Source organism: Malurus melanocephalus, unplaced genomic scaffold (genome assembly GCF_030028575.1).
Source record: "Malurus melanocephalus ecotype Western Australia unplaced genomic scaffold, MMel_1.1 scaffold_113, whole genome shotgun sequence".
NCBI classification, from domain to species: domain Eukaryota; kingdom Metazoa; phylum Chordata; class Aves; order Passeriformes; family Maluridae; genus Malurus; species Malurus melanocephalus.
Genome location: NW_026623345.1, coordinates 383,262 through 400,033, shown reverse-complemented (window position 1 = coordinate 400,033; position 16,772 = coordinate 383,262). Strand labels below are relative to the sequence as shown.

Below are 16,772 nucleotides of genomic sequence, written 5' to 3'. Positions count from 1 at the left end.
GGGGGTGATGGGGAGGGGTGATGGAGAGGGGAGATGGAGAGGAGTGATGGAGAGGGGCTGATGGAGAGGGGGTGATGGAGAGGGGTGATGGAGAGGGGTGATGGAGAGGGGTGATGGAGAGGGGTGATGGAGAGGGGTGATGGAGAGGAGTGATGGAGAGGGGGTGATGGAGAGGGGTGATGGAAAGGGGTGATGGAGAGGGGTGATGGAGAGGAGTGATGGAGAGGGGAGATGGAGAGGGGGTGATGGAGAGGGGTGATGGAGAGGGGTGATGGAAAGGGGTGATGGAGAGGGGAGATGGAGGGGGGGGGTGATGTCTACCACTCCTACCCCCTGCAATCTTCCCACACTGACCTTACTTGTTATACCAAACGTTGGCCGTGTCCCAGACAGCACCTGCTTGCCAAAAAACAGTCAAAGCAAACAGCAGCTATGTGGGAAAACATACCTTGTTATGCAGTTGATTTCCGAGACAGCAAACACTGAGGCAGGAATGTCTGGCTGGCAGCCAGGTCTCTGGACAGGGATCTCTTCCAGGCGGGGTGCAAGAGGGCTGCAGGCTCCTGCAGGGACGAGAGGGAAGTGTGGAGATGCCAGCAGCAGAAACACAATGCTCCCCAGCCTGTAGAGCAATGAAATTTTTTGTCACAGAGAAAACTGGGCTCAAATGTGAAATTGAAGAGAAAGCAAAGATTGAGGAAGTATTTTTGAGATGCTGCAAAGAGCTGCCTTGTGTCCAGTCCGCAAAAAGGATTATTTTCTTGTGAATAGGCTCCATCAGCTTTTGTTGTGATGACTGGAGGAAATAAAACATGTAGTTTAGGAGACTGCCTTGAAAATCATTTAGAAATGGGTGAGAAGCTCTGGGCTGAATCCATTCACTTCAGCCTCCCTGGCCAGCAACAAGTATAACGTAAGGGAAATGATACAAATATGTACTTAAGGTTGTTTAAGAATCTCTGCGTAAATATCACTTTTGTCACCATTAAAATCCAATGTCCAAGATAGTCAGTGAATGTTGGCTTTTTATTAACTAAATAGTTTCCTTCCAAGACAAACCACTTTATGAAAACAGCAGCCAGCTTTCACGTCAGACCTTTCTAGAGCGATCAGTACTGGGCATGGGGGGGGGTGTGGAAGCTAAATCCCAAAAGAATCTGGGTGGTGGGTCGGTTGGCATGAGCAAGCCTGGTGAGGAAGAGGAGGGTGAGCCGTGTGCTGCAGCCAATCCTGAGATCACCAAGGTTAAGTATCCTCAACACTAGAACACAGATGTGATTTGGCAAGTGGACAGAATGTGACAGAATGGACAACAGCTCCAGCGAGGGGTTTTCCCTGCTGATCGTTTCCCAGTAGCCACTGAGGAGCAGGAGCCAGGCCCTCCCTGCAAGGTGCCAGGAGAGCAAAGAGGGACACTCTGAGCACTCACTTCTGGGAATGTTTGCTGCAATTACCCCCTCATATGGCTGGGAACCACAGATTTGGAAACACCCAGATTGCACAATGCCCTGGCCAGAGCTGCCACCCACAGCCCTGGCAGGAATAAAAAGGAGAAGGGAGCAGGAGCATCAGCAGAGACCTGCAAGGAGCACATCCCCAGGTACATCAGCTGTCTGTCTGTCTTCTGCAGAGATGGTGCGAGCAACTCCCTTCCTCCTGGTGCTCTTCCTGGCCCTGGGGGCTCACAGTGCCACTGTGAAAAAGGTACAGTCAGGGGTGGGATGCACAGGAGAGGGTGGGCAGGGTGGGCAGGGGGCTGTGGCTGCAGGCTGTGCTGTGGCACCAGTGCTGAGTTCCCTCATCTGCAGTGCAATCTGGTCGGGCGCTGGGTCAATGATCTGGGCTCCAACATGACCATCACGACTGTGAATGCAAATGGCAACTTCGTGGGCTCCTACCACACAGCTGTGTCAGCCACCACCAACGAGATCCAGGAGTCACCAATGCAGGGGTCTCAGCAGCGCACTAACCACAAGGGCCAGCCCACCTTTGGCTTCACTGTCAACTGGAGCTTTTCAGGTACTTCTTTCCCAGCCTTCTTATGATATGCTGGACCTCCCCTACTCTCCCTGTGATGCCCTTGAACTCTTCTGCCCTCTCTGCAGTGCCCTTGCTGATTCCCTGCCTTCTGCACTACTCCCACTGCTCTACCTCCCCTCTGGTGTCCCTGGAACTCCTTGTAGCTCTCAGCTCCCGGTCCCAGGCTGCAGGAGATGCAGCAGGGGCTGAAGCCTGCCCTGTCTGYCCATCTCCATGTGACACCCCCAGCCCTCTGAGCCCTCCTGCCTTCTTTCCCCACCCCCACTGGCCCCAGAGGCCAGGAACAGCAGGTGTCTGGTGTCCCCTGTGTTGGGGCAGACACTGACCTGCCACCTCAGCCATGCTCCCTCCGCCTCCTGTCCTGTCCCCACAGACTCCATCACTGTTTTCACGGGCCAGTGCTTTGTGGATGAAGATGGGAAGGAAATTTTGAAGACCATGTGGCTGCTGAGATCACGTGTGGAGAACATCAAGAATGACTGGAAAGCCACCAGGTGAGCCCCCTGCCCCTGCCCTGCACGGGTCACCTGTACACCCATGAGGGGTTCGGGTGGTCACAAATGAGTGCTTTAGGTCACTTGGGAGTCACTCTCACAGCTGTGGGCAAAACCAGGTTTAACATTTGCTTGCTAAGGCGCGACTTAAAATGCAATTGCTTTGTGCTTGGGTAAAATATACAGAGGAAAAACAACATCCCCTGGAGTCCTGCCAAGGTGCAGCTGCAGTRGGGGAATACGGGGCTGGGTGGGTGTTTGGACACTGTCACATCCCTCCCTTACATCTCCCCCCTCTGTGTCCCTGCAGGGTTGGCATCAACGTCTTCACCCGCCTGTAGTGGCAGCAGTGAGAGTGGAAAAGAGGGGATCCCCATTTCCGAGGCAGTGCCAGGGGTGTGGCCCCTGCTCCTGCCCCACCACCTGCTTCTCCCAATAAAGCTTTGCTGCAAATACTCACAGTCTCCTGTCATGTTGTTGCAATATGTGGGATAAGTAAAAAATTTCTTAAGAAGGCATGTTCTTTGACGTTTGGTCTTTCTATGCTTTTGAGCCTAATGACCAAGAAAGGAAATTTAAACTGTGAAACAGAGAGCAGCTAACAAGCTCTAAGCTATGTCCAGGTGTTAGAGATATTATTTAGTAGAATTGYCTTGTTAAGGTTYAGGTCTTGAAAGGCTTCAGTGAACTCAGACCTGGGTGGAGGTTAACAAAGCTTGGGATGAAGGATGGACCACTGGTAACAGACACAAAGGGTGCAGAATTTACAGGACATTTGGCAAAACCACCAAGATAAGAAAAAACAAATAGAACTGCATCAGCGACAACTCAGTGCTGAATTGGCTCTGACAGGGTAGAAGGTAAATTCTGGCAGSGGCAGATTGTGACTTATGGCCCACTGAGTCAAGAAACTCACCAACTCAAAAGAAGAGAARGGCAGAGCCTGCAGATTAATTAGCATGAGATACAAGAGAATCCTTAACCAATAGGAAAGAGAATTGTAATTAATAAGAGAAATTAATAACTTTTAGCAAAAGGAACATTGATGCTTTTGTTTGCTAAAATGTGTAAATAGCAAAATGTTTTGATAGTTTGTGTGCATGGTCTTTGGAATAACACTGAGGGCCCAGGCTTGTGAAACTCTGAAATAAATAATCAGTGTCTCTCTTGTGTGTGAAATTACTGGCTTGTTATGCACCAGGTATCAAAACCAATTTTTCTGTCACAGCTCAGCACACACATTCCCAATACCCCCACGGTGTCCTACGGTCCCTTCTGTCACCATACCCGAGGCCTGATGTGCGTCCCTGCCGTGTCTCTCCATGGCAGAGTCCTCCTTCGCAGCCCCCTGAGCCCACCATGGTCCGTGGGACCCCCGCCCGGCCCAGGGGAGCGGGAGCCCGTTCAGCCCGGAGCAGGGGCCGGTTCCCCTCTCCCACCGGGTGTCCTTTGGCAGGAGGCCCGGCTGGGGCGGCCGCTGCTCGGCCACAGCCCCTGGGCTATAAAAGGGGCCGGACGGGCTCGGGGCGGCAGCGCAGGCAGAGCCYGGGGGCACCGCGCACGGCCACCGCTGCCTGCACCATGGGGACCCTGGGCTGCTGCCTGCTGCTCGCCCTGGCCCTGCTGGAGCCCCGCCACGCTGCGTCCAGGAAGGTAAGGGCAGCCCTGGGGCAGGGACTGGCTGTGCCGAGCCGTGCCGAGCCGTGCTGTTCTGTCCCGGGCTGCAGGGTGAGGGGCCGCACACCCCGGCTGTGCCATCCCTGTGCTGCACTGGGGATGCTCCTGCTGTGCTTTCTGGGCCATGCTGTGCCGTGCTGTGCTGCTCCAGGCTGTCCTGTGCCACACTGTCCTGTGCCATGCTGTGCCTCATTGTCCTGTGCCATGTTGTGCCACCCCTGGAACACAGTGTGCAGGGCTGACGGGGTTGAATGTTTCCAGCTTGCCGTGCTATCCTGTGACACCCCAGCACGCAGTGTCTGTCTGCTCTTGTGTCCTGCTGTGCCATCTCAGCCACCACATCCCATTCCATGCCATAGCATCCCATGGGACAGTGTGCATGATCAAGGAGGCTGCCAGCTCTGGCTGTGCTGTCCCTGGGGATACTCTTTGTCACCTACCCCTGCAATAGGGGGGTACCCAGCACCCCCAGCTCTGCCCTGCTCTTCCCAGAGAGGTAGGGGTGATTTCCCAGCTGGTGCCCATGCCATTGTCCCAGCTGCCATACAGAGGGGCTGTGCCATGGGATGGGCATCCCAGTGCTTAGGGAGGCTGGAGGGTGACTGTGACTCAGCTCTGCCTGAGCCACCCACAGAACTCCTGGTTCCCAGTGTGACCTGCAGGGCCTATGGAGGAATGAGCTGGGCTCCAATATGACTGTCTTGGCTCTGAACACGGCTGGGACCTTCTCGGGCTCCTACCACACTGCAGTGGCAGCCACCAACAAGCAGATCCTGGTGTCACCCCTGCAAGGAGTGCAGCAGCACCCTGGTGCCAAGAGACAGCCCACCTTTGGCTTCACTGTGCACTGGCAGTTCTCAGGTACAGCAGTGCCAGTGATCCCCTGATCACTCTGGGAGAGGGAGCCCACTGGCTGGTACTCCAAATCCCCAATGGCACCCATGGGAGCCCTGGCTGTGGGCAGATTGRCCACACACTCTCATTCCTGCCATGGAAGTGGTGGTGGGAGAGCTGTCTCTCTGCAGTGGGTGATGGGGCTGCCTGGGAGAGGTGGTGGCCGTGTCCATCTCTGTGTCCAAGGGACACGGCAGGGCTGGTGMCCAGCTCTCTGTCCAGGTGATGTGGAAGCTGTCCACCTGGCCAAGCTGGCAGAGAGGTTCATCCCTCTGCCCAGGGCATGTGGTGGGTGCTGTTTCTCTGTTTGGCTGCCAGAGTAAGGTGGGCCAGGTTTCCCTGTTCTGAGGGGTAGGCCCTCACCCTGCTCTGCCTCTCTCAAACCTTGCCAGACTCCACCACTGCYTTTGTGGGGCAGTGCTTTGTGGATCACCGTGGGAAGGAGACCCTGGAGACCACGTGGCTCCTGCGAGAAGAGGTCCCATCCCTCAAGGACACCTGGAAAGCCACCAGGTGAGCTCTGCCCCTGCCACCTCACCCCACCACCCTCCCCCTCCCCTGCTGCTGACATGTCTTCGCTGCAGGGTTGGCACTTCCACCTTCACCCGTGTCAAATGATGGGAACAGGGACCAGAGCTGCCCACACCCTGCTGTCCTGCATGTCCAACTCTCTCCACTGCCCCAGTYCCAGCTCGCTCTCCTGGCGAGCAAACACACCCTCACCTTGCCCTGCTTCTCCCAGTGCCTCCCAGCAACCTGCTGGTGCGGCTCCCCCTTCCCACACTTGCTACACTCACACTTGGAGCCAAATAAAACCTTCTCCACACAACAGAGAGCTGTGTCCCCTGTGTCCCTGGGATACCAGCAGCCACTCTGCAGCCATGGGCAGAGCAAGGTGCTGCTGGGTGGAGCACAGGGAAGTGTTTTGGAAGGGCTGGGAGAGATGGGGTTGGAGGACAGCAGCTGGGTAATTCTGCTTCCTGATCATGGCTTCAGCCCTCAGGTGTCTTTTTGCCTGTGCACCYATTTGGGACATTCACAGGGGTCCTGTGGTGAGTGGCTCCAGTGTAGAGCAGCGGGATACCCCACAGCTGAGGGCAAGCAGGCAAGCCAGCACTCTCACCTGGCCTCGTGCTGTGTCTCTTCACCTCACTCTGCCCCACTGTCCCAACAAACTCCAGATGCTGCTCTGTATGGGAGTCTCAGCACTGTGTGCACATTTGGGGAAGAGCTGGTGGCCAGTACCCACAGAAGGGAATCTGGGATATTGGGGTTGTCCAGAGTCCAGGCTGGATGCTGAGAGGACCAGGAGAGAGATCTGCAGCTCCAAGAGGGGCTACTGGGCAAACTGGGTGGCTAAAGCCTGACACTGAAGGTGCATCTGCTCTATACACAGAGGTGTGCATGTATTTCCCACTGACTGGCTGCCACCAGATCAGCCAGGGCGTGGAACAGGATACAGATCCGTTCTGGTGCTCAGATTCACAGGATGTTATCTGAACATTAAACTTTATTTTATCAGCTCGTTAGGAAAGGAAACAAATCAAACAAGGACCAATGCCCTTTGCACTGATCTAATAGTTGTCCTCAATAACCCATCATTTCAGCAYCTCATTAAGTTTGCAGCTCATTAGTTAACTAATCCACAATGCAMAGCCCCTAACTCCTATTCCTGAGCACCACAGGTAGGTGCTCAGGAGCTGCCACTGTCCAGGATATACTTGAACTGACTGAACACAATTGTTTGATATGGCTGGTGATCCAGCTTTGGCCAAAAGCCACCCCTGCACCCTCATCCTCACCCCTGCATTCCACATAGAGCCCTCAGTTCATCCCCATGATCCTTGGCACTGCCCTGGTCATGCTGGGCTCATTCTCCTGCTCCTCCTCCCCAAACACCCACTGTGGCTGTCACCAGCACCACAAACACTCAAAGATATCTCTGAGTGCTCTCTGAGGCTAAAGCCTTGGGACCCCAGAGGAAGTGGGGGGGTCAGGCTGGGCGTCCTGAGCMGTGGAACCCGAGGCCACTGAGAACAGTGTGGGCCCAGGGCATAAGATTTAATTTCTGTCCCTTCATTACTCCTACAGCTGCAAATTCCCTGGCTCCTGGGCTTGCAGAAGGCAGTAAGCAGGATAGAGRATTATGCAAGCATTGTGCTTAGTTAATAGAGAAACTGAAAGTAAAACTGTAGGGTTTACAAGAAATCGGCCCTGGGAGCTCCACCCCCCTCTGTATCAGTCTGTGTTCATCAGCTGTCCCACATCCTGTCCCTGACCTCGATGTGATCCTGTCCTTTTGTTGCCTTTTCATTTGGCTTTTCCTCCTGCCTGGTACTTGAAACCKGGGGTGTTCACCTCCAGCCTGCAATGCCCAATTATGCAATAATGCAATCGTGCGATGTCCTACCTAGAGGTTTTMCTYCTGCTKTTGGGGCAGGYTTGCTTCCTTCATCTTCCAAATCCCTGGACCCACCGCCCATCACCTGCTATCCCAACACACATACCTTACCCAGCCCTTATGACTCTCTGTCCCTCTATCCATCCCTGGCTGTGACCAGAGGATCCTGTGGGACACAGGAGCTCCTGCAGGGCAGGATGGAAACKTAGACCCAGCCCTTGTCCCCCAGTAGACATGGGGCTGAGGACCCCGAGGCTGGATGATGTCAGTGGGACAACTCCTCCTACATCCCTATTTCAGCCCACCCCTAACCCCATGTTCATCCCTGTTCCAGTGCCCATCCCTATCCCCATCCCTGCTTCTAATTCCCCATCCTTGTCCCCATCCCTCCCACTCTTTCTTCCACCCCATCCCTGTCCTTGTTCCCTTCCCCATCCTTGCACACATCCCTCATGCTTGCCCCATCCCCACACCAATTCCCCTTCCCATCCCATCACTCCCTACAATCTCTTCCTCTCCTCTGTCCCCAGCCCTTTTCCCATCCTTGCCCTTGTCCCCGTTCCCACCCCTGTCCCTGTTCCCCCGTCTCCGTTCTCTTCCTTCACCCTGTTCTTTCTTCTGCCACCCTCAGGTCCCGCCCGGGGCTTTCCCGGAAAACAGCGACGGAGTCAAAAAATAAAACTCCGGACGTCACTGGCACGGCGTGATTCGCCGCCGCCGCTGCATCCCGAGCTGCATCCCGATGAGCCGCCGGACCCTCTCCGTTCTCGCCCTGCCTGTCGGGGTGTCCATGGCGACCACCGCGGCGACCTTCCAGGTGGGAGCCCTGCAGGGAGACACGTSTGGGAAACTCTGCTCCGGGGAAGTTTGTGTGGGAGTCCCGGTGTTCCGGGAGGGACATGAGGGGAGACTCAAGGGCGGCGCTTGTTCGGGGTAGGACACGCGTGGAAGATCCAACTGCGGGGGGAATACTCGGTGACAGGAGGGTCCCTTTCTCCAGCCGGTATCCCGACGGGACCCCTGCCGAGGGAGGGGAGGGATSCTCCAGGCTTGTCCGTGTTCCCGGGACGTCTGTGTGTGCGGATTCCTTCGCTGGTGCAGGGGGCATGCCTGTGTAAACCCCCCGCTTCCCTGCCAGGGTCTTGGAGAATTGGAGCAAGGAAAGCATGGGGACCCTGCCCCAGAGGGGTGACACGCCCCTGTCCGGAACAGTGCAGCCTGGAGAGAGCAGGCAGTGCTTAGAGCTTGAGCAGAGCCTGGCAGGTGGGGTGGGCAGGGCTCTGGYTCAGACGGAGCCCACCGTGGGTCTGAGGGCTGTGCCCACCCCGGTGAGCTCCCCCATCGTGCACACGTGTGCCAAGCACAGCACAGGTCCCCACAAACACGGGCAGATGTGCCCTGGACTCACCCAGCTCACCTGCCAGGGCTGCAGCAGGGGTCTCACCCATGTTCCTGTCTGTCCAGGGCTCCCATCTTTAGCTTAGACTCTTCACCCCTCAGCTTTGCTTGAACTACACCAGCTTTCATCCCTCTTCACACGGCTGCGATAGCAGTGACTTTATAAATAATGTCTTCTAGAAATGAGTGCTCAAGCACTTGCGGGACTCCAGAAACTGCAGTGCCACCATCCACAGCCTGACCTGTGTTTTAACTTTCYTTACCAAGCTYYTCTGCCAGGGAAATGAGCCCCACARTGAGAAAAAGGCCASTGAGACGGAGGAAAAGGCAACCAAGAGCAGCTGGTGGAGTCTGTCTCTCCCACAGAAAAGCACAAAGAATGTCAAGGTGAGTGCCAGAATCCCGTGGGCATCGGGGATTGAGGGCAGGGGGCTCAGGCTGTAGGGGCTGTGTGCAGGCAGCCCCCAGGGACATGAATGCTCATCCCCAGCAGTGTGACCTGACTGGATGGTGGAAGAACGATCTGGGCTCCAGGATGCAAGTGTTCAAGGTGGAAAATGACGGCACCTTCTCTGGAGAGTACCACACCGCTGTGTCCAGTGCCATGAAACCCATCCAGCCATCCCCACTGGTTGGCTCCCAGCACCTGGATGAGGATGGTCAGTGCACCTTCGGCTTCACTGTCAACTGGAAGAAGTTCTCAGGTCTGTAGCTGTGTGATGGCTGTTCCTGGATGGGGTGGTGAGATGGAGAGAGGAGCCAGGCGGCTCCCAATGCCCATTCCAATCCCTCTGTTCTCTCTCCTGTCCCCTGTCACTCCTTCCCTGATCTCTCCCCACTCTGCATGGTGTCTGCAGACAGCAGGACACCTCCCAAGACAAGCTTTGTGTGAGGCAGCACAAAATTGCTTTGAAAGCCTCTCTGCCACACAGCATTTCCCTGCAAATATCAAGATCCACTYGGGCTCCATGAGCATTGAACCCACTGATGCTTGTGAAGCTCCAAAATCATCTGGGGCCCTTTTTGGGGTGCTAACAACCACCACTGCTCTAGACTCCACAGCTGTCTTCGTGGGTCAGTGCTTCAATGGGGGCGATGGGAAGGAGGTTCTGCACACCTCCTGGCTGCTGAGGGAGAAAGTGGACGCTGAGCCAAATGACTGGAAAGCCACCAGGTGAGCCAAGGTACCCCCAATCCATCTGGGATCCCCTCTGCCAGCCAGGTGCCAACTGGCTACTCCTTCCCCACAGGACTGGCCGCAACACCTTCACTCGAATGGGCTGAAAGGAGGGAGAAGYATCTCGTTCTAGCCAGGTTTGGAAGACAGGAGTCCCCTCAGCAGGATCAGWGTGTAACAGCAAGCCCTGGTGTTATCTGCTGGGAGAAGTTGTCTTAAAAAACACTAAATAAAATTAAAGATATTTTCTAACAYAATCTTGTGCGGTCTGTGGATATATCCTGAAAATTCTGTGACGGGTGTGGGATGAAGCTTTCATTGACTTAGTCTGGGACRAGACTGGCCCCAAGAAAGCTCTTTTCCAGCCCAAACAGGATGGTACATCCCCAAAGTAACTCTCTGACACTAAGYGTGGTCAGCACTCACTCTTTCCTGCTGAAAGCCTGAGGAGTGTGATGGGAGGGTAAACTGGGGAGWTCTGCACCCCAAAAAGCTGGCTAGGAGACCCCTGGCTCTGACACAGCCCTCAAGCAGACAGGTGAGGGGTCTCAGCTGTGTCCATAATGCTGAAAAGTGTCAAGGGCTGCTCTGTACCAGCCACACGGGGCCAGTAGCTGCAGTACATCCAGCCCAAAACTCTTCCCGGGAAATGTGTGATTTACTGGAAAGCCATGGACAGCAAACACAGCCTCAAATCTCTGCCCACTGACTATGTGACTTACCAAAATGGGCTGTGCTGCCTCAGGCACCCCTCTAAGCCAAAGCAAATGATTTCCAAGAAATCAGCTCTGTGTCTGAATCTGAAACTTAGTCCTTATGTCTCTGCTTCTCAAAATAACCCGGGACAGTGCTGCGTGCCCTGAGCTGGCACACTGCCTGGGATTTGAGGAACTTAAATGTAGGACTGAGCTGCTGTGGCTGCCACCCCCCGCTGTTCCCCTGGCTTTTCTGCCRCGAATGCTGTTGTGTGGGAGAGCTTTGCTAACAGCATCTGTGGCTTTAGCAAGTTTGCCTGCTCGGTGTTTCAGCCTGCCTTGCTGCAAACTCRCATGTGGTTTTCTTCTCACCTCTTTCTCCCTGGGGCTCATGTTCCGCTTCTAGAGCGGCGCTGCTGTTCCCTTTGCTGTGCCTCGCTGGCAATTCCCCAGCGTTTTCTGTTCCCTTGCAGCCTTTCTGACCAGAATGGCTTTGCAGCAGCCCTCTGCTATGCACACACGTGTCTGCACAGCCTTTTATGTGCCTTTAGAAGAGGCTGAGACCTGTGAAAGTGAGAGGCAGAGAGACCAGGGCGTTCTGCTCTCATTTGAAGCGTGGCCAGCTCAGCCTTCAGCCTCACTGCATGCATTCACCAGACTTTTTTATTGCCTTCACGACAACATTTCCCCAGGGCAGGGCTCTCCAGAGGCTGTGCAGCATTCCTGGGGTACTCCAACAAGGCAGCAGTGCTGAGCACAGCTGGAGAATCCTGCAAACCCCTGCAGGCAGCCACGGTGCTGGTGAGAAATGTGGTGGGCATGAGCTGGCAGAGCTGTTTGTAAGGTCAGTCCCTGTATGAGGACACCCAGCAAGGCTGTGAAACATCCCTGGCACACCTTGGACAAGGTATGCTGGGGTGCCTGCAGACATCTGGGAGYGGCTGAAGGTGAGGATGTTTCCTTCAGCATCCATCAGCACTGGGTTTTATCCAGCTGCAAACCTGCTCATGGTGCTGCTCTGCAAACCCAKCACCATTTCTTTCCAGCGTGGCCTCATCAGCAAGGAAAACTTCCCCTTCAGACCTTCCTCTGCGAGGAAAACCGGCTATTTCTGCATCATGACAAGCCTTGATCGGGGTCATTCACATGTTGTGAATGCCTTCAGGGGCAGGGGGAGCYGGCAGAGGCAGAAGGCACCTGCAACCACATGGACTTGTCTGTGTGGCACAGGTGCTCACACACATGGTGTATAAGTAAAAAGAAAAAAAAAAGAAAAAGAAATTTATTAGGATTTTAACATGAAGTGATGATTGCATAAGGATCAAATCCCTTTAAACAGATAGTCACTGTTAGAATGGAGAAGGAATTTCCATTGCAGGGCTCCTCCAGCACTCACATGTCTTAACCACATGCGGAAAGCTGTCCCACACAACCGTTTCTGCAGGGCCTGTTCCTGCCGACCGTTTGTAAATGTCTCAACACTGAACATCTGGGTGCCCAACATCTGTCTCAGTGCAGCTGTTCACCTACCTAAACAGATGGAGGAAGGAGTTCTGAGCTCATCAAGGGACTCCCTGGCTGGGTTTGGGTGGTGCACAGGCAGAGTCGGGTACCCGGCCACTCTGCAGCCATGGCAAAAGGGTGAATTTGATTTTCCAGCTGTAACTTCACCGATGAGCAAGAGCACATAGCTCCCATCCCCTCCACCATTTCTGTGTGGTCCTCTGGTCAGGATGACACATTGTGCTCTGTTCTTCTGCCTCCCTTCACAGCCCAGCTCCAGCTGCAGCCTTGCCAAGCAYGGCCTGCCATCCTGAGAGAATGGAGGAGCTCCTCAGTTATATTTTCAGTACTTTCTGGGGCTGGTTTAGAATTAGGGCACTCTGCCAGATTTGTTCTGCATGTCCATCCTGCAGCTGAGCTCCTCACATCTGTCAGTATTAGATCCTTGTATGGATGAGGGTCCTGCAGCGTGTCCAGYTTGTCCTACTTGGCTCAGAGGGTCACTCACTCCTGCCACCCTGCTCCACCCAGGCTGTGGGTCAGTGACCTGGGCTCCAATGTGGCCATTTTGGCTGTGAAAAGGCAACTTCACGGGCCTCTGCCACATGCCATGAATGAGATCTGGCTGTCACTGTTCCAGGTGACACACATGCTGACCCAGAAGAGCCAGCCCACCTTCAGCTGTCAGCTAGAGCTTTTCAGATGCTTCTCCTTCCCCAGTCTCCCTCTTGTGTCCTCAGAGCTCCCCAGCTCCGCACTGAGATGTCCTCAGTGTTTACCTGCCCCTCCTGTKRTGTCCAGCTCAGCTGGGMTCCTCCCATGCCCTGTTCATCCCAYGCCTGCTCAATGYTATGCCTCAGATCCCAGCAGGACATGAAGTGGGGAGGGAAACATCACCCAGCCTTTCCCACTGACAAACTGGCTGCCTAAGAGGGCCAGCCCCATCCCAGCTCCCTCTCATCCCATCCCTTCACTGACTGCAGACTCCATCACCAGCTCCATGGACCAATGCTTCATGGATGAGGACAGAAAGGAAATGAGGACTGAGGGACCATGAGGACCATGAGGATCAGGCCAGATGAGGCTGATGAGGCTGGAAGGCCAGTGGGTGGCTGCAGGGTGTTTGTCCATCCTCACTTGCTAATGGGGCTACACCTGTGGGTTCTGATGGATCCCAAGGGGGATTGCTGAACCCTGGGTGCTGACAGCCAGCTGAGCAGCAAGCAAGGGAGAGGGGTGTCAGGATCCCAAGGGCTTCTGGAGAAAATCCCCAGGATGGGAGCTGAGCACAGCTCCATAATTTTTGATCAAAAACAAAGTGCAATTTGAACATAGGCTTTGCCAGATCCTGAGGAAGAGAAGAATGGGTTTCCTTGTCCKCAAGCTTGGGAAAGATGAGGATTGTCAAAGCAGATCTCATCCCTTGTGCTTGGGCAGGGGCCAGAGAGGTCACTCACTATCTGGACACAGCCAGATGCTGCCTCTGTCTTCCTCAGCAGCATYGGCAGCTCAGTCTCCTGGTTTGAGTGGTGTCCTAGAGGATGTGTCTGTGCCATGTCCCTGTGCAAAGCCCAGGCAGTCTGAGCACCTTGGCCACCTGTGAGTCCCCATTACAGTCTCACAGCATCAGAAGCCCCTTGGGAAGGGCACTGCCCCGTCTCAAAGCATCACTCGTGTGGTGCGTCCTCCCACGGTGTCTGGGGAGGCACCACGGACAGGGCATTCCCTCCCGCAGGGACAAGCRAATTTTAACATCTGCATATCTTCCRGGAAAGCTCTTCGGCACTTGGAAGAAACTTTGATTCAAGAGTTCCTGCTGCGGTGACAGTCTTAGCAGCAGGAACTTTCCTGGCTTCCCAAATCCAAGGAAAGCCCAGCGCAGCCAGGATGAAAAACAGCTTAAAAGAGCAGCAGACACCGATAATGCAGGGRGGATGTTTCGGGGTTGGCAGACACGCAGCCCTTGAGCAGAGCGGGGCAGAGCGGGGCGGACTGCGCTTGCTGCAGCCCGTGTTTAGGTGGCAGCACCGGGTCAGCGGCATGGGACAGGGTCGGGCCCGCCCGCAGGACTCCGAGCAGGGAACGATAGATGTGTAAATCACCCTTGTATCCCCACTCCCGGCACGGCCGTGCTCATTCTGAGCAGGGAACAGTGGATGTGTAAATCACCCCTGTATCCCCACTCCCGGCACGGCCGTGCTCATTCCGAGCAGGGAACAGTGGATGTGTAAATCACCCCTGTATCCCCACTCCCGGCACGGCCGTGCTCATCCCCGCGTTCCTCCAGCGCTGCCCAGGTCACGCAGACCTCCTCACCCCACCTGGCCTGGGCACTCTGACATCGGGCACACTCCTCCCGTCACGGCTCCGGTTACAGCCCTATAAAGGAGTTTGGGATGCAGGGCAGGGTGGGAGCTGTGCCGGGCGTCCGCAGCCATGAGGAGCGGCGCTTTCATCCTGTTCCTCGCCCTGGCCCTGGCAGAGGGTGCTGCTCCTGCAGAGAGGAAGGTACGGGGATGGTGACAATGGGAGCGTGGCAGACATGGCACGGGGATGCTGTGTAGGCAGCCAGGAGCTTGCTCTTAAATTACATTTGAGGCTTAGACAAACAAGACAATTTTGCAAGCACCAACTCCAGGCACGGGCAAGGTACCCCTGGATCCCCCCAGACACCGGTACCACCTACACAAAGATTTAATCCCGTGGCAGGGCAATCGTGTACAGGGCATTCCTTCCCTTGGGGTTTGCGCTGGGAGCAGCATGCATGGGGCATCCTCTGCCATRGAGACTCTCTGGGAATATCCATGGAGGGCTGAGACACACCGGCCTTGCTCCAGCACCCTCTCAGCAGCCAGCAGCACCCCGGGGCAGCATTTCCCCGAAATGGGGTCAGGAGGAGCCATGCCCCCATGCAGGGCTTGTGGCTCCTGGTGTGGGGCAGCAGCAGGGATGGGGTCCCTGTGTGTGGGGACAGAGTTGTTGTATTCCTTCAGTGCCAACTCAATGGACTGTGGAGGAATGACCAGGACTCGCTGATGGAGATTTCCGTGTCGAGGGACAACGGCGACTTCCAGGGACAATACCTCACACGAGTCACTCTCTCTGGGGGCTGTGCCCAAATCTCCCCCCTCAAGGGCACCCAGCAGCAGCTTGGAGAGGGGGGCTGGCCCACCTTCGCCTTCACTGTGCGCTGGGACAGGTTCTCCAGTAAGTGCCGGGACACCCGGGGATGGACAGCGGTGTCACTGGGAGCTGCACAAGCAGCCAGCGGGAATTTCCTTTTGCCAGGAATTCTGCTGGGTGATGCTTTGGTGCAGCTAAGCAGCAACRCCTGCACAGCGTGGGGCTAAGGGGCAATGCTGGGCTTGTATGGGGCAGGCCCTCCTCACCCAGGGTCTTTGGGGTGACCATGGTGGACTCAGACCCCGTTAGGGCATGTGGGATGTGATGCCACAGATCCTCCCTTGTCTGAGGGAACCACAGGGAAGGGTAGGCTTTGGTGGTTGTGTGGCCATCGGAGCGGGACACAGCTGTGTCTGGGAGGACAGAGGGGAAGGGGAAGCAGCCAGTTTCCCCACGGATCTTCCAGTAAGCACTTCCTCCCAGATGCCACCACCGCCTTCGTGGGGCAGTGCTTTGTGGACGCAGATGGAAAGGAGATGCTGACCACCACGTGGCTGCTGCGTGAAGCTGCTGGGTCCCTTGAGCAGGACTGGAAAGCCACGAGGTAGTGGGGGGATACGGGGGACAGAGGGGCCTTGTCTTGAGGAAAGCTGGGGGGCGTTTAGGGACACCCCATCATCTGCCATTACTGTCAGATCTGAGCAGGGAGCAGTGCCTGTGGTCATCCCACAGGAACTCTCAACTTCCACAGGGTGGGCAGAAATATCTTCACACGCAAACACACCACAAGAGGAAAGATCCTGCCAAGCTTGTCCACACCCTGTGAGGATGTGTCTTCACCAGCCCTGTGATGGGATGGTCTGGCTGCAGTCTAAGCCCCCAGCAAGAGAAGAAAAACCTGCCTCCAAAATGAAAATAAAATTAAAAAACCATTGGCTTGTGGTTGTCTTTTTAAAAAGTCTGTTCTTGCCCCAAAGATACCTCTGCTGAGGTSAGATCTCACCAGCACTGATCCCAGYGTTATCTGCATCTCTCSCTGATCCCATCCATCCATCTCCCTGGGCTCATTTCCCATCTCATCTTAACCCAAASTTCCACCCTGTGTCATCACTCCCTGCCTACCCTATGGCAGCAGAGTTGGCAGCAGCATCCCGAATCCAGCTGACTTCCTTACAGTGCCTTCATATCCATTCCCACCAGACCTCCAGCACCAGGACTCCATGCTCTGTAGGGCTGGGCAATGCAGGCAACATTATCAGTAGATTTGAGATGTTGATTAAGCACTTCCTTTGTGCTGTACCACACCCCAAGTGAAATGTGCACAAATTAAAGCCCTCCCATCCCATCCCATCCCATCCCATCCCATCCCA

The 16,772-nt window shown here is 55.3% G+C and overlaps 4 protein-coding genes across 4 annotated transcripts; all 4 read left to right on the top strand.

Moving 5' to 3' along the window:
- The first annotated feature begins 1,549 nt into the window (after positions 1-1,549).
- Positions 1,550-2,989, top strand: LOC130575590 (avidin-like). The gene is made up of 4 exons (XM_057369574.1): positions 1,550-1,704; positions 1,809-2,019; positions 2,414-2,534; positions 2,845-2,989. The coding sequence occupies exons 1-4, from the start codon at positions 1,633-1,635 to the stop codon at positions 2,873-2,875; spliced, it is 435 nt and encodes a 144-aa protein (XP_057225557.1). The 5' UTR covers positions 1,550-1,632; the 3' UTR covers positions 2,876-2,989.
- Positions 2,990-4,115: 1,126 nt separating this feature from the next.
- LOC130575592 (avidin-like) lies at positions 4,116-5,925 on the top strand. The gene is made up of 4 exons (XM_057369576.1): positions 4,116-4,187; positions 4,862-5,072; positions 5,498-5,618; positions 5,690-5,925. Exons 1-4 carry the CDS (start codon positions 4,116-4,118, stop codon positions 5,721-5,723), a joined length of 438 nt encoding a protein of 145 aa, XP_057225559.1. The 3' UTR covers positions 5,724-5,925.
- A 1,906-nt stretch (positions 5,926-7,831) lies between these two features.
- LOC130575591 (avidin-like) lies at positions 7,832-10,328 on the top strand. The gene is made up of 5 exons (XM_057369575.1): positions 7,832-8,323; positions 9,172-9,291; positions 9,395-9,608; positions 9,958-10,078; positions 10,155-10,328. The coding sequence occupies exons 1-5, from the start codon at positions 8,249-8,251 to the stop codon at positions 10,186-10,188; spliced, it is 564 nt and encodes a 187-aa protein (XP_057225558.1). The 5' UTR covers positions 7,832-8,248; the 3' UTR covers positions 10,189-10,328.
- A 4,387-nt stretch (positions 10,329-14,715) lies between these two features.
- On the top strand, positions 14,716-16,253 carry LOC130575570 (avidin-like). The gene is made up of 4 exons (XM_057369541.1): positions 14,716-14,787; positions 15,273-15,486; positions 15,886-16,006; positions 16,154-16,253. Exons 1-4 carry the CDS (start codon positions 14,716-14,718, stop codon positions 16,251-16,253), a joined length of 507 nt encoding a protein of 168 aa, XP_057225524.1.
- The last annotated feature ends 519 nt before the right edge of the window (positions 16,254-16,772 follow it).

What these genes read in the sequence shown, in the direction of transcription:
- LOC130575590 (XM_057369574.1), top strand. Translation starts at nt 1,633, where the DNA reads ATGGTGCGAGCAACTCCCTTCCTCCTGGTGCTCTTCCTGGCCCTGGGG. An exon ending in ACAGTGCCACTGTGAAAAAG is followed by an intron (nt 1,705 to 1,808) that starts GTACAGTCAGGG and finishes CCTCATCTGCAG; the next exon opens with TGCAATCTGGTCGGGCGCTG. An exon ending in TGTCAACTGGAGCTTTTCAG is followed by an intron (nt 2,020 to 2,413) that starts GTACTTCTTTCC and finishes CTGTCCCCACAG; the next exon opens with ACTCCATCACTGTTTTCACG.
- LOC130575570 (XM_057369541.1), top strand. Translation starts at nt 14,716, where the DNA reads ATGAGGAGCGGCGCTTTCATCCTGTTCCTCGCCCTGGCCCTGGCAGAG. An exon ending in CTGCTCCTGCAGAGAGGAAG is followed by an intron (nt 14,788 to 15,272) that starts GTACGGGGATGG and finishes GTATTCCTTCAG; the next exon opens with TGCCAACTCAATGGACTGTG. An exon ending in CAGGACTGGAAAGCCACGAG is followed by an intron (nt 16,007 to 16,153) that starts GTAGTGGGGGGA and finishes CAACTTCCACAG; the next exon opens with GGTGGGCAGAAATATCTTCA.